General features: G+C 46.1%; 1 protein-coding gene across 1 annotated transcript in view; it reads left to right on the top strand.

The window, feature by feature from the left end:
• The first annotated feature begins 407 nt into the window (after window positions 1-407).
• Window positions 408-23484, top strand: part of LOC140494784 (probable ATP-dependent RNA helicase DDX60) — a 130072-nt gene continuing 106995 nt past the window's right edge. Inside the window, exons 1-6 of the mRNA XM_072594382.1 lie at window positions 408-472; window positions 6156-6345; window positions 7205-7561; window positions 12094-12210; window positions 15006-15170; window positions 22803-22955. Coding sequence (XP_072450483.1) covers window positions 6220-6345; window positions 7205-7561; window positions 12094-12210; window positions 15006-15170; window positions 22803-22955 — 918 coding nt within the window. The 5' untranslated portion in view covers window positions 408-472; window positions 6156-6219. The remainder of the gene's footprint in view (window positions 473-6155; window positions 6346-7204; window positions 7562-12093; window positions 12211-15005; window positions 15171-22802; window positions 22956-23484) is intronic.

Raw genomic sequence — 23484 nt, 5'->3', positions numbered from 1 at the left:
AATGCGCAGCAGTAATGTCCCTATCTACAGGCAAATGGGAGCAGTTTAATTGTGACAACTAGATGGTATGGACAAGTTGGGGCGAAGGGTCCGTTTTTATTCTAAGACTCTATCCCTGCCCTGAAAGTTTTGGGTTCAAGCCCCAGCTGCAACAGACGTGTGTGGTAACATGTCTTGAACAGGTGATAACATCATAGAATTAGAGTCGATTGAAAACAGATTAAAAGTTGCTTGAATTAGGTTCATTCAATAATAGAAATCAGTAAAGTTTAGTTCTGTTAATATTTGTATTCCTCCATAAGTACTTAAGTCGTAATTTGGGGAGTTACATTAACTCTGATTCTGAATTTGACTGAATGCATGTCTGAAGATAACCACCATCATTCTTTAATTACTTTTCAGAAGTATCAAAACCTCAGAAGACTTTACATTATTTGTCACAGTTATTGCTCATCAGCTTTACAAAAAGCCAGTAAGTGAAACGTTGGTTATATTCAAAGGCCAGTTGCACATTTATGAAGAAGTCTTATACTGAAAACGATTGGAGATGCAATTGTTTATAGGGCAAGCCAGTCTGTGTGTGAATGGCACTGCACAGCAGTATGGGAGTGGAGACCGCACGTACATGTGTTTGTGATAATAATGGTTGTGTAAAGTTGGGTGTGGAAGTATAAGGTTGGATATGTGTGTGTGCGTGCGTGTGTATATTAATGGTAGTGTACAATTGTATGTGTGTGTGTGTGTTTGAGTGTATTAATGATTGTGTGCCTGTGTATATTAATAGCAGTGTACAGTTGAGTGTATATTAATGACAGTATAAGATAAATCTGTAAGTTAGCTCGCTGAGCTTGAAGGTTTGTTTTCAGACGTTTCATCACCATAGCCAGGTAACATCACCAGTGAGAGTCTCTGGTGAGGCACTGGTGGTATGTCCCACCTCTCTATTTATAGGTCTTAGTTTCTTAAGGTGGGTGATGTCATTTTCAGTTCTGTTTTTCAAGGGAAGGCAGATAGGATCTAAATCGATATGTTTATTGAGGGAGATCTGGTTAGAATGCCATGCCTCTAAGAATTCTCATGCGTGTCTTTGTTTCACCTGTTCTAGGGTGTGTGTGATGTCCCAGTCCAAGTGGTGTCCTTCTTTGTCTGTATGTATGGAAACCAGTGAGAGTGAGTCATGTCTTTTGTGGCTAGTTGGTGTTTGTGTATCCTGGTGGCAAGTTTCCTGTTAGTTTGTCCAAGGAGTGTTTTTTACAGTTCTTGCATGGTATTTTGTAAATGATGTTAGTTTTGCAGGTGGATCCTTTAGGTTCATTAGTCACTGTTTAGGTGTGTTGGTAGATTTGTGAGCTACCATAATGCCAAAGGGTCTGAGTAGTCAACAAGTCATTTCTGATTTGTCATTGATATAAGGTAATGTGGCTATAGTTTTGGGTTGCGTTGTGTCTGCTTGTTCAGGTTTGTTTCTGAGGTATCGGCGGATTATGTTTATTGGGTACCTGTTTTTCTTGAAAATGTTCCATAGATAGTTTTCTTCTGCTGTTTGCAGTTCTTGGGTGCTGCAGTGTGATTTAGCTCTTTGAAATAATGTCTTGATGCAGCTCTGTTTGTGGGTGTTGAGATGATTGCTTCTGAAGTTAAGTATTTAGTCTGTTTGTTGTTTTTCTGTAGACGTTGGTTTGAAGCTCTCCATTAACTGTACGTCCAACTGTCACATCTCAGAATGGGAGTCCGTTGTCAGTTCTCCTCCTCTTGTGAATTTAATGCCTGTCAGGATATTGTTGATGGTGTTATTTGTTTCTTCTAACTTGTTCCGTTTTGCAATGACAAAGGTGTCATCCACTTTGCGGACCCAAAGTTTGGGTTGGGTAGATGGGAGGGCAGTTTGTTCAAGTCTCTGCATTACTGCTTCTGCTCTGAGCCCCGATATTGGTGACCCCATGGGTGTTCTGTTGACTTGTTTGTAGATTTTGCTATTGAATGTGAAGTGGGTATAGAGGCACAGGTCCACTAGCTTCAGGATGTTGTCTTTGTTGATGTCTGGTGTTCACCTGGTGTATGTGGTCCCGGTTTTCCTATTAGTGAAGCTGAAGGTCTCAAACCCCGAGAAGGGGTCTCTCGGTTCTGCGATCAGTCATGGTCTGCTTTAGCAAGATTTCACACTTTAACAGCTGGGCACAGGTTTGTCCAGCAACACAGAGGTTAAAAGCTTCTGTGTTCCTTGAAGAAACTACGCAATTCATTTGGAACAAAGGCAATTTTTATATGTTTCTTAAGAAATAGTACAGCCGTAATTGTAGAGTATAACCAATAAAATGACATAACAGACAGTGGGTTAACCCAATGATACTTCCTGGGAAACAGCATTGTTTCCTACACATTATCTCAGTGTACTGTATCTGCTTTTCAAGATTAGCTAAGATGGTTAGTAATGTCCTATCGAGCTTAGTTAATTCCATACTGTGAAGGCTCCATTGTCTGCTTTTTCTTTTGTTTCAGTTGGCTCAGCAAGGCAGGAATGCAGCTTTTCGCAGGGTGAGAAGCCATTTTAAACACAGTGTTAATTTGCAGTCTGAAACCATTTTGTTATGTTACTCTGCACTGAGAAGCCATTTTGTGGTTAATAAAAGCACGCTTAAAATGGTTACTCCTGACAACAGTCTAATTCCTGATTTTGGATCCTTATCGCCAGTGTTTCTTTGGCCAGGTCGATGTTAATTGATGTGAAAAGGGCTGTAACATCAAAGAGGACCATTATTTCATCCTCTTCTATCTTGGTGGAGTGGCATGAATCTTTAGTTAGGTGTTTTAGTTTTTGGTGGAGTTCCTTGGCTTGTCTGTGTGTTGGTGTACCAAGTAGGGAGACTATGGCTCTGAGGGGGGCCCCAGGTTTGTGTATGTTTGGGTCTGGGGTGGGGTGGGGGGGGGGGTGTGTGTGCAGGGCAGGTTTGATTACATTACAGTGTGAAAACAGGCCCTTCGGCCCAACAAGTCCACACCGACCCTCCGAAGCGCAACCCACCCATATCCCTAATCCAACATTACGGGCAATTTAGCATGTCCAATTCACCTGACCTGCACATCTTTGGACTGTGGGAGGAAACCCACGCAGACACGGGGAGAATGTGAAAAGTCCACACTGTCAGTCGCCTGAGGTGGAAATTGAACGCGGGTCTCTGGCGCTGTGAGGCAGCAGTGCTAACCACTGTGCCACTTTACCGCCCATGCGTTTGTGTATGTTTGGGTCTGAGGGGGGGCCCCAGGTTTGTGTATGTTTGGTAATCCGCAGAAGCGTGGTGTCTTGGACCCATCTGGTGTCATATTTTGGAAGTCTGTCCTGTTTAATTCTCCTGAGTTTTGAAGTCCTGTTAGAAAGGATGAGGTTCTGTTTAGTAGTTGTGGGGTCTGGTCTATTGCCACCTGCTGGTAAGTGTCAGTATCTGCAAGCAGAGCATTTGCCCTTTTAAGATAGTCGGGTTTGTTTAAAATAACGGTCATGTGTCCCTTGTTCTGCAGGAATTATTTCATGTTTTTATCATTTTTAAGCATTCCTGAGGTGTTATTTTCTTGAGCAATAAGTGTGTTTCCTTCCTTTTTTATTCAATGAGCTACATCATTTGTGGGCGGCACGGTGGCACAGTGGTTAGCACTGTTGCCTCACAGCGCCAGAGATCCGGGTTCAATTCCCGCCTCAGGCGACTAACTGTGTGGAGTTTGCACGTTCTCCCCGTGTCTGCGTGGGTTTCCTCCGGGTACTCCGGTTTCCTCCCACAATCCAAAGATGTGCAGGCCAGGTGAATTGGCCATGCTAAATTGCCCGTAGTGTTCGGTAAGGGGTAAATGTAGGGGTAGGGGTATGGGTGGGTTGTGCTTCGGCGGGGCGGTGTGGACTTGTTGGGCCGAAGGGCCTGTTTCCACACTGTAAGTAATCTAATCGCTCTGCAGCACTCAAGAACTACGAAAGCAGAATATATAAATACAACGTTTCCAAGAAAAATGGGTACCCAATGAACATAATCCACTGATTCCTCAGAAGTGAACCCAAATCAGCAGACACAATGCAACCAAATCTATAGCCACATTTCCTTACATCAAAGACATATCAGAAATGACTTCCAGACTATTCAGACTCTTTGGCATCATGGTAGGCCACAAACCTACCAACACGCTTAAACAGTGACCAATGAACCTAAAGCATCCATGAGATAATATGCGAAAACTAACATCATTTACAAGATACCATGCAAGAACTTTAAATAAACACTACATTGGACAAACTAACAGGAAACTAGCCACCGCGATACATGAACACCAACTGGCCACCAAAAGACACGACCCACTCTCACTAGTTTCCATATATACAGACAAAGAAGGACACCACTTAGACTGGGATAACACACACATCCTAGGACAGATGAAACAAAAACACGCATGAGAATTCGTAGAGGCATGGCATTCTAACCTGAACTCCATCAATAAGCACATCGATTTAGATCCGATTTACCTTGAAATGACATCACCCACCTTAAGTAACCAAGACCTGTAAATAGAGAGGCGGGGCATGCCACCAGCACTTCACCAGAGACTCTCACTGATGGTGTTACCTGGCTATGGTGATGAAACGTCTGAAAAGAAACCTTCCAGCACAGCGAGCTAACTTACATGCTTATCAACCTGAGCTACAAATCTTCTCCAGAATCACTAATAGTATAAGATAGTGTCTGTGTGTGTGTGTGTGTGTTTACGTTAATGGCAGTGTAAGATTGTGTGAGTGTGTGTTAGTGGCACTGTAAGATTGTGAGCGTTTGTGACTATGTGCTAATGCAGTGTAAGGTTGTGTGTGTGTACGTGTGTGTGTGTTAGTGACAGTGTAAGAAGGTGGTGTGATCAGATTTCATGTTGAAACCAAACTGAGAGAGGATGTGATATCAGGGCAAGCAGCTGGTGAGCAGTTCAGTTTCCATTCACAGGATATGATCGTCTGCTCTTTCCCATCCTTGGTTACCCTGGTGAAGGTGGTGACAAGGCTCTTTCTTCAAATGTTAGGCAGTCTTTGGACTGTAGGGATGCCCTTACTGCTGTTAGTTACCCATGTTCATTCTTTTATTTGGACTTTGTAATTGCAACTGAATTGGTTGCTAGGAAATTTCAGAGAGTAGTTAAGAATTAACCATACTCATGTCAGGAATCACATGTGGGCCAGACCAGGGAGGGATATATGATTTCCTTCACTCAAGCCCAAGTAATTTTAGAAGATGGTTAAGGCATGAAGATGGGAAACTAAACACATTGAAAAGGAGAAGGAAACATATCAGGAATGATGCTGAAACTAAACTCTTTTGGGTACATTTGGAATAAAATGTCCTACATTTTGAGCTTATTCCTTTATTGTTGACAGTGCAGGTTTCAGTGTGATGTACTTTACAACAAAGCTTTGTCAGATAATCACACAAAACCTGGTCGTTAATATTAGGCAACTGTCATTGCTTCAGGAGACACTGCACATAGAAAATGTTTATCTATCAGAGGCAGAGCAGAGAGAACTCATGGAACTGGATCTCTGACTTTAAGGGGCTTAAATAATGTGGAAAATGGGGATATCTGGCCTCTGCTGTATAGAAGAGAAAGCCTTAGAGACGAGCTTATAGCAAAGAAAACGTTTGTCAACAGTATTCCACTGATTGGTCCTGAAAAATGTTTATTCCAATTTGTTGGACAAATAATTTCAGAATTAAATTAGAGAAAAAAAAATGTAACCGATGAAAGAGATCTCTTCTTTACACAGAGCCATCAAGATTTGGATCAGACTTACTGATACAGTAGGCAACAAGACCACAGTTTGGGGTGCCTCAGAAAGGACCAGGAAAGACAGCGGGAGAATTTTATTGCCTCCTTTTCCCTGGTGCAGGGCACATCAAATTCTTCCCATCTTTCAGAAGGGAATATGAGAAAGGAGGATTTTGACAGGCTACAGGGAAGAGGGTGGGGAATTAGCATAGCTCTTGGACAGAATGGCCTCCCTGCTGTAGCATTCAGTCCTGAGATGTTGTGACTGTGAGTGTGATGATGGATGCAAGACGGTACAGATCATTCATTCTCTGCTCTTGTGTGGAGCTCTAACAAGTGGATTCCATGTTGCTATCTCTTCTGACCAGGAACGTGAGCTTGCTCCGTGACTTTGTGGAGTCTGAGTTCTTTGTCATTGACGGTGACTCCTTAATGATGGCATACATTCATGAGACTACCCTCGTCCCTGGGCAAAATTTACATTTCTTTTATCTGGTGGAGAGCTTCTTGTTTGACCTGACACAGAAGAAGGCAAAGTTTATCATTACGTTCTTTAAGGTAAGAAATGTGTACTTGTGTGGTTTTATATAAATAAGTGTGGACACAGTTCTGGGAACCGTATGAAGGATTTGCACAGGATTAGAATCTTACAGAATGAGGCCACTCAGCCCATCGTGCCTCGGCGACTGCTTTGCCTGCTCCCTTTCCTTAGGGTTGTAAAGGTTCACTTCAAAATATTCAAATGTTTCAGCTGCCCTCACAGGAAGGTAGCTTTTGAAAGAGTGCAAGGTTTAAAAAACTAGCCTTGAAAAAGGCATTAAGAAAAAGCTTTCAGCAATTTACAGGGGTTTAATCGGGAGTTTAGCACAACAGGAGGAACCTTTCCAAGTTCAGAAGCTGCCATTTGAGAGGAAGAATACAGGCCAAGTGCAGGGAAATGGGGTTGGTGTGGATGGATATTATGGTCAGCACGGACCAGTTTGGGCCAAAGAGCCTGACTCCGTGCTGTAGGATTCTTTGACTCTATAACCCAGCTCTTTTCCCATATGCAGTGTTGACAGGAATGTGTTCACTGATGTCATTTGCAATGCCTAGGTCAATGGCAAGTGGTCCACTCAGTTTCATTTCTTTCTTGAGACTTTCGAGTGATTGAGCAGCCTTGCTGGACCAGGTCAGATGGTAATTAATGACATTCCTGATGAAGGGCTTATGTCCGAAATGTTGACTCTCCTGCTCCTCGGATGCTGCCTGACCTGCTGCGCTTTTCCAGCACCGCACTCTCCACTCTGATCTCCAGCATCTGCCGTCCTCACTTTCACCTAACAAATGTTGGCGCAGCCAATGACACTGAGTAAATAGCAAAAGGAAAAGAATCCTGATTTAACTAATTTTGGTTTTCCCCACTGTATCTTTATAGGATGCTGAATGCATGTGGAATCAAAGTTGCCTTTGCCTCTCTGTAAGGACTGCACTGATTCTCCACCTTCAACACAACACCAACATCCCAGTCGTGACAGACTTCTCGAACTGCTTTGATCCGAAATGGAAGGACTTTTTGGTTGAGAACCATCCGTATTTCGTGGTGATGTCAGACAAAGCTTTCACCAGCGGTTGGAGTAGCAAGTGTGCATCTGGAATGTTCCACATATTTATGCTCCACACGCTAGGGGCAGGAATAAACATCGTCCTCTCTTCTGGAATGAGCTGGGACATTCTCCGAGTTTATGGGTATCATATTTGCAGCAGTTCATACCTGAGATCGAGTTTTCAGACGGTAAACAACAATTGCATTGAAATCTGGTCTTCTTGAAAGGGTTCAGAAAAGGGTGCTGCCAGGGTTGGAAGGTTTGAGCTATAGGGAGAGGTTGAATAGACTGGGGCTTTTCTCTCTGGTGTGTACGAGGCTGAGGGGTGACCTTATAAAGGTTTATAAAATCGTTAGCGGCATTGGCAGCCAAGGTTTTGTTCCTAGGGTGGGTGAGTCCAAAACAAGGTGGCATATGTTGAAGGTGAGAGGGAAATGATTTAAAAAAGAACTGAGGAACAACTTTTTCCTCAGAGGGTGGTACATGTATGGAATGAGCTGCCAGAGGAAGTGGTGGGGGCTGGTACAATTATAACATTTAAAAGGCATCTGGATGGGTATATGAGTGGGAAGGGTTTGGAGGGATATGGGCCAAATACTGGCAAATGGGACTAGATTAGGTTAGGCGATCTGGTTGGCATGGATAAGTTGGACCAAAGGGTCTGTTTCTGTGCTGTACATCTCTGTGACTCGATATATACTTAACTTTCTTTCTGTTAATTACTAAGGGGATTGATAAATAAATAGGTCCATAACTAAATTAAGTTGTAAAGCCAAATGTGTACATATTTTTCATATGACCATAAGACATAGGAGTGGAAGTAAGGCCATTTGGCCCATCGAGTCCACTCCGCCATTCAATCATGGCTGATGGGCATTTCAACGCCACTTACCCGCACTCTCCCCATATCCCTTAATTCCTTGCGAGATTAAGAATTTTTCAATCTCTACCTTGAAGGCATTTAATGTCCCGGCCTCCACTGCGCTCCGAGCCAGAGAATTCCACAGGCCCACCACTCTCTGGCTGAAGAAATGTCTCCTCATTTTCATTTTAAGTTGATCCCCTCTAGTTCTAAGGCTGTGCCCATGGGTCCCAGTCTCCCTGCCTAACAGAAACAACTTCCCAGCGTCCACCCTTTCTAAGCCATGCATTATCTTGTAAGTTTCTATTATATCTTCCCTCAACCTTCTAAACTCGAACGAATACAATCCCAGGATCCTCAGCTGTTCATTGTATGTTAGGCCTACCATTCCAGGATCATCCATGTGAATCTCCACTGGACACGCTCCAGTGCTAGTATGTCCTTCCTGAGGTGCGGGGCCTAAAACTGGACACGGTATTCTAAATGGGGCCGAACCAACACTCACATCGCTGTTCTCATTTTTCGACAATAGCCCAATTCCCTCTTCACCACACTCTCTGGCTGCACGTTTCAGATCCTAACCACACACCCTGCTGTGTGAACAGGTTTCTGCTTGTGCCATCGTTATTTCTTTTGATAAGGACTTTCAATCTCTGACTTTACGTCCTCAAGCCTTCTGTTGGAGTTGTTCCTTTGTAGAAAGCTAGGGTATGCCACATGATGAAGCAATGCTCACGTTACCTCTTGTGAAATAAGAAACTAGTTGTAGATAATGTGGTATTAAAAGATCCAGTTGGGTGGCATAGTGGTTCAATTATTATCACATAGCGCTAGGAACCAGGTTCAATTCCACCCTTGGGCAACTGTCTGTGTGGAGTTTGCAAATCCTTCATGGATCTCCTCTAGGAGTGCTGGTTTCCTACCACAGTCCAAACTTGTGCAGGTTAAGTGGAATGGCCATGGGAAATTGCCCATAGCATCCAGGGATATATGCAGGCTAGGTGGATTTGCCAGGGGAAATGCAAGGATGGGATGGGTCTGTGTGGGATGTTCTTTGGAGGGTTGATGGGCTGAATGGCCAGCTTCTACACTGCAGGGATTCTTTTATGGTTAGCTACTACATTCACAGGTACATCAGTGTCTGAGTTGAAATTAGTCTATTAAGTCACTGCAGGAGAGCATGTTTCTCATAACAGGTCATGCTTCAAGTTATCCCAGTTAAGATGGAGTCTGAGACCTTTAGGTCTATATGTGGTGATGACCTTATGAAGATGTCTCTGAAAGGCATACTGTATTACTGACCATTAGGAATGAATTTCCCTATCTATTCTATCATGACCCCTCATGATTTTGAATACCTCCAGTCAATATCTCCTTTGTATATGGGAGTCTGGATGAAGGATCCTGCCTGAAACGTTGACTCTGCTGCTCCTCGGATGGCGCCTGACCGGTGTGCTTTTTCCATGTTTTATCAACTCTGGCTGTCCAGCATCTGCAGTCCTCACTATCTCCTATCACCTTTGTATATATTTGTTCTTAGGATGCAGACATCAATGGCTCGGCCAGCATTCAATACCTACCCCTCATTAGGAGAAAGTGAGGACTGCAGATGCTGGGGATCAGAGTCAAAAAGTGTGACGCTAGAAAAGCACAGGTCGGCATCCAAGGAGGATAAGCCCTTCATCAGGAATTCCAGATATCTTAAGAAATTGGCGGTGATGTCTTCCTCTTCAGTTGATGGAGCAGTCTGAGAGAATTCGGTGACTGGTTTGGACTTCAGGAAGTCAATGATTACTTAGTATAGAAAAAGGAAAATGTCAAATATCCTGAAATATTTTTGCCTTTCCTTCTGCCTACCAGCCATTAAAGGACGATTGAATTATGTCAAGAGTGCGGTGCTGCAAAAGCACAACAGGTCAGGCAGCATCCGAGGGGCAGGAAAATCGACGGTTCGGGCAAAAGCCCTTCATCAGGAATGCCAGATAAAGGCTTTTGCCTGAAACGCAGATTCTCCTGCTCCTCGGATGCTGCCTGACCTGCTGTGCTTTTCCAGCACCGCCCTCTTGACTCTGATCTCCAGCATCTGCAGTCCTCACTTTCTCCCAGCTGATTTAATTATGTACCTGTTTGTTTATTAACCTGATGGATTATACATTTTCCACCAGGATGGTGTCGGACTGAACTCACAGGAAGGGGAGGAAGGCAAATGGGAATGTTCACCTTTATCGGAAGAGGACTTGAGTACAGGAGTAGTGGCTTCTTCCTCCAGTTGTATAGGAGCTTGGTTAGACCGAATCTATGTGTAGTATTAAACTCCTTATTTCAGGAAAGATATAATTGCCATAGAGGGAGTGTAGCAAAGATCCACCAGACTTGAAGAGAAACTAGGCATGTTGTCCCTACAGTTTCGAAGAATGTGAGATTAAAAATTCAAAATAAATAAACAGAGTAGATACAGGCAAGATATTTCTTCCTTTTGTGGTTCTGTTCGCTGAGCTGGGAATTTGTGTTGCAGACATTTCGTCCCCTGTCTAGGTGACATCCTCAGTGCTTGGGAGCCTCCTGTGAAGCGCTTCTGTGATGTTTCCTCCGGTATTTATGGAGCCGTTTGGGAACCAGGGGACACAATTTTAAACTAATGTAATTTAGTTCTGAGAGAAGGAGAATTGTTCTTACTCAGAGTTGTGAAAGTTTGGAATTCTCTCCCACTGAGGACTGTGGAGCTTCAGTCTTCGATTGTGTTTAAGGTTAGATAGGTTTCTGCTTATTAGTGGCATGCAGTGGATTGGATGAGTAAAAGACGTCAAAATGTGAGATCAACCATTATCTTACTGAATGACAGGATACGCTGTATAAGCTGAATGACCTACTCCTGTTCCTATCTTCATATGAAAACTCTGATTAGGAAAGTAAATTTTGTTTTATGTTTCACAGTTATCACGCAGTGTACCTTCAAGAGACATGTTCATGAACTTATCACCATATCTGTGCATGTGACCTAAGGGAGTAAAGGTCTCAGACCCCATCATAACCTGAAGCATGACACACTGAACTGCTCCTGTCTGTAACTGAACAGCTCAGTATTTACCCAGATGTTGAAGTGTCTGTGTGTATAATATCTGTATATACCAGGACCTGTACTAAGTGCCTGTTGAATCTTTCAGTAACATGTTACCCATGCATATTTTAATGTTATGGGAGCTAACAGAGGCATTGCCAATCAGGAAGTAAAACCTGGGTGGCAGCCCAAAATGGCAGGCTACTTTCCTTAAAGAAGGCCATAAGACATAGGCAAAGGAACAGGGGTAGGCCATTCAGCCCATTGAAACAATCTAACAGCTTCATGGACAATTTTTTTTTTCAGATATTAACATTCATTTCCAGCTTTGTTCATTCATGTTTTCAAGCTGGTGTTAAATCTGCCCACCCTGGGTCCATATCCCTATCTTCCTTGCATATTCATGTACTGATCTGAAAGCCCCTTAAATGCCTTTATTGTATTGCCTCCAGCGCCAGACTCCTACCACACGCTGTATAAAAAAACTTGCCCCTCACATCTCCTTCCCCCTCTCACTTTAAACAGACATTTCAACTCTTGGGGAAAAAAAAGTTCTGACCGTCAACCCTATCTGTGCATCTCATAATTTTGTTGACTTCTATCAAGACTCCCCTCAGCCTCCGCCACTCCAGAGAAAACAACCTGAGTTTTTCTTGTCTCTCGGGCTCAAGTAAATTGTCTCCTCTTTCTCTGCACCGCAGTGTTGTGTTGTTCAGAATGTACATGCTTCAAGTGAACGTGTTTTTCATTGCCGAGCTGTCAAGTTGACTGGAGTTTTTCTTTGTTCCCTAATGCTGCAGCACGCAGTCGATTTAAAAAGTGCCCAGAAGTGGCTCGTGCAAGTTGCTCCTTCCATCTACAATCAAGTGTTTCATATCCCAAATAAAGAAAAACTGGCAAAACAAATGCAGAAAGAGGTAGGATTGCTCTCTGTCTAACTGGGAAACATTGACTGAAGCATGAAAATTATGTTATTTAAAACTAAGATCTTTTGCATCTGAGAAAAGGCTATTTTTTTTCCCATATACTCTACGGTTGCTCCCTTTCTTCTTCATCATTATCTACTTGTTTCTTCATAACTTGCCTCAAATTTCTCTTAGGTGATCTTCGGGATATCCGAAGATCCTCATATGTATGACGCAAGTCCAAGTCTTTCTTTATAATTCTCTGTCAAGTTACATTCCTTCAATGGGGGGTGGCTTGGTGTCTCACCAGTTACCACTGCTGCCTCAAGGAAGCTGGGTTCGATCCCACTGTCAGACAATTATCTGTGTGGAGTTTGCACGTTCTCCCCGTGTCTGCGTGGGTTTCCTCCGGGTGCTCCGGTTTCCTCCCACAGTCCAAAGGTGTGCAGGTCAGGCGAACTGGCCGTGCTAAATTGCGCATAGTGTCACGTGCAATAGTCAGAGGGAAAAGGGTCAGGGTGGGTTACTCTTTGGAGGGTCGATGTGGACTGGTTGGGCCGAAGGGCCTGTTTCCACACTGTAGGGAATCTAATATAATCTAAATTGTCAACTGCATCCAGGGTTCTGCAGGTTAGGTGGATTGGGCATGGGAAATGCAGGGAGGGGGTGGGTCTGGGTGGGATTGTGTTTGGAGGGTGAGTGTAGACTTGATGGGCTGAATGGCCTGTTTCTGCACTGTAGGGATTCTATGAATTATCTTTCTGCATCTTTCAGTCTGTGTTTTGCTCTCATTTTCACATTTTACCTATTCCTTCATGGGAAATGTGTTGCCCATTCCTAATTGCCCATGAACTGAATATCTTTCTAGGGTCATTTCAGGGGGCAGTTAAGGAGCAGCCACATTCCTGTGGGTTTGGAGTCACATGTAGGCCAGACTGGGTAAGGATGGCAGATTTCCTTCCCTGAAGGGCATTAGTGAACCAGATGGGTTTTCCCAGTTATTGGTGATGTGCAGAGTTATGAGAGGTTATCTGTGGTAGACAAGAGTGTGGAGTTAAGGTTAGAATCAGATCAACCATGATCTTATTGAACTTGTGAAGCAGTCTGAAGGGGGGCTGAATGGCTTACTAATTTGCACAAATGACAGAGCCATGGTAAAATCACTGAGGTGGGCTTTTCAAGCAATTTGAACACGTGGTTGTCAAAACATTAGCCTGGGCACCTCAACTACTCGCCCTGGGTCAATGCAGCAATGCCAATGGCACTCCGTCTGGTGGTCAGGCCAGTGTTTGTTGGCGGTTCTCAGAAAGTGCAGGTGTCAGTCAGGATTGGTAAACCTTTCTGTCGAACCTTTGTAGGGATATTCCAGCTGAGCTTGCAAGGTGACTTCAAGCAGCAGCTTAGATGGAGGGATAAAGAGGAATTTCTTCCCCTTGAATATAATTGAGTCTGAATCGTACAGACTGCTGATTGAGAAGGCATTGCAGGGTTATGGGCGGCTGGGCCAGGCAAGTGGAGTTTAGGCGCGAGTATATCGGGTGTGGTCCAACTGGTTGGCGGAGCAGGTTTGAGGGGCTGAGTGGCCTGTTTCCATTCCTTATTGGTTTGTGTTCAGACTGGCTGGACTCATGCTCAGAACCAGCAGATTGCCTTCTGAGGAAAGTCTGGACAGGTTCAGCCACAGCGATAGCCGAAGGTACAGGGAGTGTTGAGGGTGCGGGGGAAGGGGCTGCAGGAGCACTTGGAGGTTAGCAGCGTGGGCAAGCATGTGTCAGGTGGATCACAGTGTGGGAAAGTGTGAGGTTATGTACTTTGATAGGAAGATGGGCAGCACGCTGGCTCAGTGGTTAGCACTGGTGCCTCACAGCGCCAGGGGACCCGGGTTCAGACCAACCTCCTCCAAGTCCTGTGCAAGTGCCCAAGGGCTGTCAACCTTGCCAGGTGAGAAACACAGCACAGCAAGATCCGACGAACAGAGACTTGACTGATCTCTCTTGGTGACTTTGTTGCAGGGATAAATGTTGAGAGCACTGTGCAAGGACTCCCTTTCACTCCTTCGAGGCAATGTCTCGGCATCTTTGATGTTCCCCACAGGACATGAGGTGAATTTTGTCACCAAACTGGGTGAGGGGAATTGGTGGTGGTGGGGGTGTGGGGTGGGGGTGGTGGCAGGTGGGAATACCCTGGAATGTTTTGCCCGATTTCTTGAATTGGGAGCTTGAACCCGGAAGCATCTGATTCATTGTGGGGGCAGGAGCCTGGAGATAAAGCAGTCATCTCATTGGAATATTGCCCAGGAAAGACAAGTGGCTGTGTGAGACAGACAGGAAAGTATGATCAGGCTGGACACTTCATGTGGAGAAATAGATAAGGTGAATGTTCTGTTTCCTTGATGCATTATTTATTTATTTAATTTGTTTAAAACTAGAGGGCTTGGTTTAGGGTGAGAGGGGACAAATATAAAAGGAATCCAAGGGGCAACGTTTTCACACAGAGGGTGGTACATGTATGGAATGAGCTGCCAGAGGAAGTGGTGGAGGCTGGTACAATTGCAACATTTAAAAGGCATCTGGATGGATATATGAATAGGAAGGGTTTGGAGGGATAGGGGCCGGGGTGCTGGTACATGGGACTAGATTGTTTCGGGATATCTGGTTGGCGTGGATGAGTTGGACTGAAGGTTCAGTTTCTGTTCTGTACATCTCTATGACTGTGACTGTAATCTAACTTACTGCATTTGACTAACAGTGGGAGCACAATCTCTTTCACGCACATCAGTCAGAAACCGACACTCTGTATTCTTTCAGATTCAGCACAGCCTCTCCAAGCTGAAAGGTGTATGGCCCCAGGGATCCGACATCAGCAGAATACTTTGCATTGTGTCCTGCTCAGTGGCTCTGAAGATGTACGCTCAGGAGTTGGCGATGGTTGGGTCTGCAGGCAAAAAAGATGGAAAGGCAGAACCTCACAAGGTAACTCTGCCTTTCGAGACCTGTAATTATTGAGAAATATTTTTGGACCGAGAAGTTCCTCAAGGAGTGGTTGGCTTCCTGGATGGATAACTTGCTTTAACAGGTTGAAACCGCATTCACCTGTTAGTGGAAAATGTCATTCATTCAATTAATTCATGGAACATGGGCATCCCAGGCTGGGCCAGCATTTATTGCCCATCCCTAGCTGCTCAGAAGCATCCATTTTGGTCTGGAGTCACATGTAGACCACATCCTGGTAAGGATAGCAGACTTCCTTCCATAAAGGACCTTAGCGATCCAGATTGAATTCCAATTTCATTACCGCGATGGGATTCAATCCGCACAGGGAATACTGATCCTAGTGCTGGTCACCCGTAGAATGATGAGTCAGAACCAGTGCAGACAAGGATGTCTAGACTAATACTCGGAACCAGCAGATTGCCTTCTGAGGAAAGGTTAGACAGGTTTGGCCTTAGTGACAGGCGAAGGTAGAGGTACTGCTGAGGGTGCGGGGGAGGGGCTGCAGGAGGACGTGGAGGTTAGGAGAGTGGGCAAAAAGGTGTCAGGTGGGTTACAGTGTGGGATAGTGTTAGGTTATGCACTTTGATGGGAAGATGGGCGCCAAGGTGGCTCAGTGGTTAGCACTGCTGCCTCATAGCACCAGGGGACCTGGGTTCGATTCCAGCCTCAGGCGGCTGTCTGTGTGGAGTTTGCACATTCTCCCCGTGTCTGTGTGGGTTTCCTCCGGGTGCTCCGGTTTCCTCCCACAGTCCAAAGATGTGCAGGTTAGGATGGATTGGCCATGGGAAATTGCCCATTGTGTCCAGGGATGTGCAGGTTAGGTGGGTTAACCATGGGAAATATAGGTTAGGGGGATGGGTCTGAGTTGGATGCTGTTCGGGGTTGGTATGAGCCAGATGGGCCGAATGGCCTGTTTCAAAAAGTGTGGTGCTGGAAAAGCACAGCCGGTCAGGCAGCATCTGAGGGGCAGGAAGGTTGACATTTCAAGCATAAGCTCTTCATCAGGAACATTCCTGTGCTTTTCCAGCACCACAGTTTTTGACTCTGATCTCCAGCATCTGCCGTCCTCACGTTCTCCCCAATTGGCCTGCTTCCCACGCAGTTGGGATTCTATTGTTGCTGTGAATTGAGGCATAGTCTATTTTCTAAATGGGGAAAGGCTTTGGAAATCTGAAGCCCAAAGGGACTTGGGATTTCCAGTTCAGGACTCTCTTAAGAGTTAACATATAGGTTCACTTGGCAATTAGGAAGGCAAATGCGATATTAGCATTCAGTCCGAGAGGGCTGGAATACAAAATCAGGGATGTACAAAATCTGAGGCTATGTCGGGCTGTGGTCAGACCGCATTCGGAATATCATGAATAGTTTTGGGCCCCATATCTAAGAAAGGATTTGCTGTGCTTGGATTTGAATTGGATTGAATTGAATTTATTGTCACATGTACCGAAGCACAGTGAAAAGCTTTGTCTTGTGAGCAATACAGGCAGGTCACAGAGTTAAGTAGCATGGATAAGGAAATAATAGGTAAACAGCAGCAAAAGCAAAAACACAGATACAGGCGACTGTTAAGAGTTTGTGAGCCCATTCAGTATTCTAACAGTAGGGTAGAAACTGTTACAAAACCGGCTGGTGCATGTGTACAGGCTTCTGTACCTTCTCTGCTGGAGCGGATCCAGAGGAAGTTTACAAGAATAAGCTCAAAAATGAAGGGCTTGTCATATACAGGGCGTTTGAGGATTCTGTGTCTGTACTCAATGGAGTTTAGAAAGATGACAAGGATCTGATTGAAACGCATAGAACACTGAGAGGCCTGGATAGAGCGGACATGGAGAAGATGCTTCCACCAAGAGGAGACATTAGGACCCCAGGGCATAGCCTCAGGGTAAAGGGATGACCCTTTCGAACTGAGATAAGGAGGAATTTCTTCAGCCAGAGGGTGGTAAATCTGTGGAAACTATTGCCACAGAGAGCTGTGGAGGCCAAGTCATTGAATGTCCTTAAGACAGACGTAGGTAAGTTCTTGATTGGTAACAATTCTTAATGGTTATAGGGAGGAAGCAGGAGAATGGGGTTCAGAAACATATCAGGAGAAAGTGAGGACTGCAGATGCTGGAGATCAGAGCTGAGAATGTGTTGCTGGAAAAGCGCAGCAGGTCAGGCAGCATCCAAGGAACAGGAGAATCGATGTTTCGGGCATGAGCCCTTCTTCAGGAACCTGATTCCTGAAGAAGGGCTCATGTCCGAAACGTCAATTCTCTTGCTCCTTGGATGCTGCCTGACCTGCTGTGCTTTTTCAGCAACACATTTTCAGTTCAGGAACATATCAACCATGATTGCATGGTGGAGTGGACTCGACAGGCCGAACGGTTTAATTCTGCTCCTTCATCGCAAAGACCATTCCCTCTGTGACTACCTGGTCAGGTCCACACCCCCCCAACAACCCACCCTCCCATCCTGGCACCTTCCCCTGCCACCGCAGGAATTGCAAAACCTGCGCCCACACCTCCTCCCTCACCTCTATCCAAGGCCCTAAAGGAGCCTTGCACATCCATCAAAGTTTTACCTGCACATCCACTAATATCATTTATTGTATCCGTTGCTCCCGATGCAGTCTCCTCTACATTGGGGAGACTGGTCGCCTCCTAGCAGAGAGCTTTAGGGAACATCTCTGCGACACCCACACCAATCAACCACATCGCTCTGTGGCCCAACATTTCAACTCCCCCTCCCACTCTGTTGAGGACATGGAGGTCCTGGGCCTCCTTCACCGCCGCTCCCTCACCGCCAGACGCCTGGAGGAAGAACGCCTCATCTTCTGCCTCAGAACACTTCAACCCCAGGGCATCAATGTGGACTTCAACAGCTTCCTCATTTCCCCTTCCCCCACCTCACCCTAGTTCCAAACTTCCAGCTCAGCACTGTCCCCATGACTTGTCCGGAGTTGTCCTACCTGCCTATCTTCTTTTCCATCTATCCACTCCACCCTCTCCTCCCTGACCTATCACCTTCATCCCCTCCCCCACTCACCCATTGTACTCTCTGCTACTTTCTTCCCACCCCCACCCTCCTCTAGCTTATCTCTCCATGCTTCAGGCTCACTGCCTGTATTCCTGATGAAGGGCTTTTGCCCGAAACGTCGATTTTCCTGCTCCTCGGATGCTGCCTGAACTGCTGTGCTTTTCCAGCACCACTCTAATCTAGAATCCTTCATTTTATGGTCTTACAGAGTTTCGAAAAGTCAGAGGTGATCTAATTGAAACATCCAGCACCCTGTGGGGACTTGACTGGCTGGATGTAATCTTCTGAGGAGGGGTCACTGGACCTGAAATGATAACTTTGATTTCTCTCCACAGATGCTGCCAGACCTCCTGAGTTGTTCCAGCAATTTCTGTTTTTGTTTCTGAAGGAACGATGCTGTTTCCTCCTGCAGCAGAATCTAGAAATAGGTGTCGGAGATAAAAAAAAAGAGAGGACAACCCATTTAAAACAGTGGTGTGGAAATACATTTAATTGCTATCCTCAAAAGGCACTGGATAAAGAATTTTTAAACATTTTCACGGTAGCGGTGGATGGATTCTTGATTGCCAGTCTCTGTCCAAGGGGTCTCCATAGCAGACCAGCATAGGTGACCTCAATGTGGTCTAACCACTGGAGCCCCTGCTCTGCACTAGACCACCACCCTGCACTCCACACCGGACCACCACCCTCCATTCCGCACTGGAGCACGATACCCCCCACTCCACACCGGACCACCACCCTCCATACTGCACTGGAACAGTGCACCCCCCCACTCCACACCGGACCACCACCCTCCATACTGCACTGGGACATTACAGCCCCCCACTCCACATCGGACCACCACCCTCCATTCTGCACTGGAACAGTGCACCCCCACACTCCTCACCGGACCACCACCCTCCATACTGCACTGGGACATTACAGCCCCCCACTCCAAACCGGACCACTACCCTCCATTCAGCACTTGGACACTACAACCCCCCACTCCACATCGGACCACTACCAGCAATTCTGCACTGGAACAATACACACCCCCCACTGCACACCGGACCACTAACCTCCATTCCGCACTGGAACACTACACCCCCCACCCCCAACCCCAGCCACTCCACACTGGACCATTACCCTCCATTCTGCTCTGGAACACTACACCCTCCCACTCCACACCGGACCACTACCCTCCATTTTGCTCCGGAAAATTACACCCTCCCACTCCAAACCCGACCACTACCCTCCATTCTGCACTGGAACACTACACCCCCACACTCCACACCGGACCACTACCAGCAATTCTGCACTGGAACAATACACACCCCCCACTCCACACCGGACCACTACACTTCATTCTGCACTGGAACAGTACACCCCCAACTCCACACTGGACCACTCCCCTCCATTCTGCACTGGAACACTACACCCCCCACTCCACTCCACACCAGACCAATACCCTCCATTCTACACTGGAACACTACACCCCCCCCCCAATCTACACAGGACCATTCCCCTCCATTCTGCACTGGAACACTGGCATTCCTATGTCTTGCTGCTGTCCCCACTTCAGAGGCTGGCAGTGGGAGTACAGGGCTGGGTAGTCCGAAGGCTGAGAATGAAGACAAAAAAGCAAGGAGAAGAGGAACGGGCGGAGTAGTGGAGCTCTGGATGGTGCGTCCTACATTCCCACCATCTTACCGCATGGCCACCATCCAACTATCAACCCCACCGCCCTGCTCCTCATTTTCAAATCCTCCCACCTACTCATTCACAAAACATGTTGCGCGAGCATTTACTCCCTGGAGGGCACTAAGTGCTTCCTCCACAGCCCCACGGCACCTTCCCCTGCCACCGCTGGGGCGGTAACACCTGCGCATTTACTTCCTCCCTGCTCAGTGTGCAATGGCCCAAACACACCGTCCAGGTGGAGCAGCACATGGGCTTTTGCCCGAAACGTCGACTTCGAAGCTACTTGGATGCTGCCTGAACTGCTGTGCTCTTCCAGCACCACTAATCCAGAATCTGGTTTCCAGCATCTGCAGTCACTGTTTTTACCAGCACGTAACACAGTCTAGTCTACTACAATCGCTGCTCCCAATGCTGTCCATCTCTATGACTCTATGACTCTCTGTGGCCTGCTTTCCATTGGGGAAGTGAAGTTTAGATTGGGTGACCGCTTTGCAGAACATCAATGCTCTGCCTTCAACAAAGACGCTGAGCTTCCAGTTGCTGACACTTTAACACAGCACCCTGGTCCCCGGCAACATCTATGTCTTCGGCTCGCTGCAGTGCTCTAATGAAGCTCAGCGCAAGGTGGGAGAACAACACCTTATTTCCCACTTGGGAACCCTGCAGCCTCTTGGATTCAATATCGAGTTCAATAACTTGGGGCTTGAACTCCCCCATGTATTAGCTTCCTACCCCACACACCAAGCCTTGTTATTACACACAGTCTGCCATTACACACTACCTATTATTAGTCACTAACAATCCCCATTAACAGTTATTCACCATCCCAACCAGATCGTTATCCACTCCTTTGTCTGTCCGACACTTCCTCTCTCTCTTCGGGCTCTATCCCCACCTTACTGTTATTCCTTACTAATCCCCTGCCTATAAACTGACACTTTCTGAGCTACCATCAATTCTGAGGAAGGGTCACCAGACCTGAAACGTTAACTTTGATTTCTCTCCAGAGATGCTGCCAGACCTGCTGAGCTTTTCCAGTAATTAAGAAGGCATACAGTGTGTTAGGTTTCATTGGCAGAAGGATTGAGTTCCAGAACCGCAATATCATGCTGTAACTATACAAAACGCTCGTGCGGCCACACTTGGGAATATTGTGTGCAGTTCTAGTTGCCCCATTACAGGAAGGATGTGGAAGCATTGGAAAAGTTGCAGAGGAGATTTACCAGGATGTTGCCTGGTCTGGAGGGAAGGTCTTGTGAGGAAAGGCTGAGAGACTTGGGTCTGTTCTCATTGGAAAGAAGAAGGCTAAGGGGGGATTTGATAGAGACATAAAAGATGATTAGAGATTAGATAGGGTAGACAGTGAAAGACTTTTTCCTGGGATTATGACGTCAGCTTGTACGAGGGAGCATGACTACAAATTGAGGGGTGTCAGATTTAAGATAGACATCAGGGGCATGTTCTTTACTCAGAGAATGGTAAGGGTGTGGAATGCCCTACCTGCTAATGTAGTCAACTCAGCCTCATTAGGGAGATTTAAACAATCCTGAGATAGGCACATGGATGATGATGGGAGAGGGGAACGAGCTGAGAATAGTTCACAGGTCGGTGCAACATCGAGGGCCGAAGGGCCTCTTCTGTGCTGTATTGTTTTCTGTTCTATGTTCTGTTTTTGTTTCTGATTTGCGGCATCCACATTTCTTTTATTCAAGTCAACCACATTGGTGGGTCAGGAGTCACATGTAGGCCAGGCCAGATAATGATGGCAGATTTCCTTCCCTTAAGGACATTAGTGACTCAGATTAGTAGTGATCACATGATCACCATTTTATTCCAGGGTATTATCTGTATTAAAGTCTCCTAGTGTCCTCAACTTCATAGAGACCATCCTCTTCCAATTATCTTGAAGAAGTTCTCCTCTGGTGTCAATAAGGATCTCAATATCTCCCCCACTGCACCCCACCCCACCCCCCCAAGTCATCTCTTCTGCCCTGTAGCACCACCCTCATGACCTGTCCCACTTGTCAATTTTCTTTTCCACCAATCTGCTCCATCCTCCTCCCTGACCTTTACCCCCACCTCCATCCACATGCTGCACTCTCAGCTACCTTCCCCCCCCAGCCCCATCCACCCTCCCATTTATCTCTCTCCCCCCAATCCGAGGATCCCAGCCTCATTCCTGATTAAGGGTTTTTGCCTGAAACGTCGATTCTCCTGCTCCTCGGATGCTGCCTGACCTGTTGTGCTTTTCCAGCACCACACTAATCTTGACTTAGATGGATCCTGGCCAAGTAATTCCCATGTTCCTAATAAAAAAACTTCCCCTGCCACCACCTTCTGAAAGCAACTGAGGGTTGGCAATTTTGGTCACCTTTTCCAGTGATGTCCGTGTCTAAGACGACATAAAGGTGGTGGCTTCAAAATAAATGATTAGGCTGGCATGGATGTGATGGGCTGAATGGTTTGCTTGCCTCCCACAAGATCTCCAGTGAATTCCATTTGACACCTGCGCAGTTCTTCCCACAGAGCGCCCCCTTGTGAAACTGAGTTGACCGAGCGGAAAGTTGGTGGGACTTGGAACTGCTGTGTGTGTGGGGGGGGGGTGAGACTTTTCCAAGAAACATGAGGCGGAGATCAAGTGGTCAGTCCCTGCAAAGCCGCAGAATATCTCCAGGAATGTGTCTTTCAGCTCGGTCCTTTGTATCCAGGCGGATTGCAATAGAGGTATCACTTGTGGGTTTCACTTTAACATCGGATAATGGCAATGTGTGAGCCGAGGGAGTGGTCAGATTGCATCTCTTTCATTGTTAATGGTGGATGGACAGGAACATTTACAGTGGAACCATCTTCTATAAAGGGTGAGGTGGACATTGAACTCAGTTTCAACTGCTCTTGCTTGTGTGTTCGAAACAGGAAGGACGCAACGAATTGACTGTTCAGTCGGCAGCAGACCTATGCAGGATATACTGCCTCCATGTGACACTGCTACGTAATCTACCCTTATCCAGCAGAGCCCTCCAAAAAGATTTTTCGTGGATTGATTTTGCTGACCGCTTCTTATTGCTGGTAAGTGCTGGCACTGGACAAAACACAGTAATGGGGTAAATAGCATCTCCCCTTACTTTTAAATTGTTCTCCCTTGTTCTCAACTTCCAGCTGAACTGTATCTGACCTGTCTATCGCTTTCATATTTTGTTGGTTTCAATCAGATCTTTGAACCTCGATGTTAACAACATCTTTCCTGAGATAACAGAACGGCGAGTTATTGGCACGTGTATTTTTCCAAAAAAAACAATGAAATCTTTTATATGTCACCACAGTGCGGTACCCAAGCTAATGGTAGAAGTAATAAATAAAAAGGAAAAGAGGTAACTTCACAGATCAATTAACGGCCCCAGGGATCGGGCTACGCTAGAAAACGAGGCTTAGACAGCCATGCAGAGCCAAGAACTCCACGCCAGGACAGCAGCTCCACGCCAGGACAGTAGCTCCATGCCAGGACAAGAGCTCTGTGCCAGGACTAGAGATTCGTGCCAGTCCTAGAGCACCGTGCCAGGACTAGAGCACCATCGCATGACTAGACGTCTGTGCCAGA

The sequence above is a fragment of the Chiloscyllium punctatum genome, chromosome 2 (assembly GCF_047496795.1).
Source record: "Chiloscyllium punctatum isolate Juve2018m chromosome 2, sChiPun1.3, whole genome shotgun sequence".
Taxonomy (NCBI): Eukaryota; Metazoa; Chordata; class Chondrichthyes; order Orectolobiformes; family Hemiscylliidae; genus Chiloscyllium; species Chiloscyllium punctatum.
This window is presented reverse-complemented; position numbering and strand designations above follow the sequence as displayed.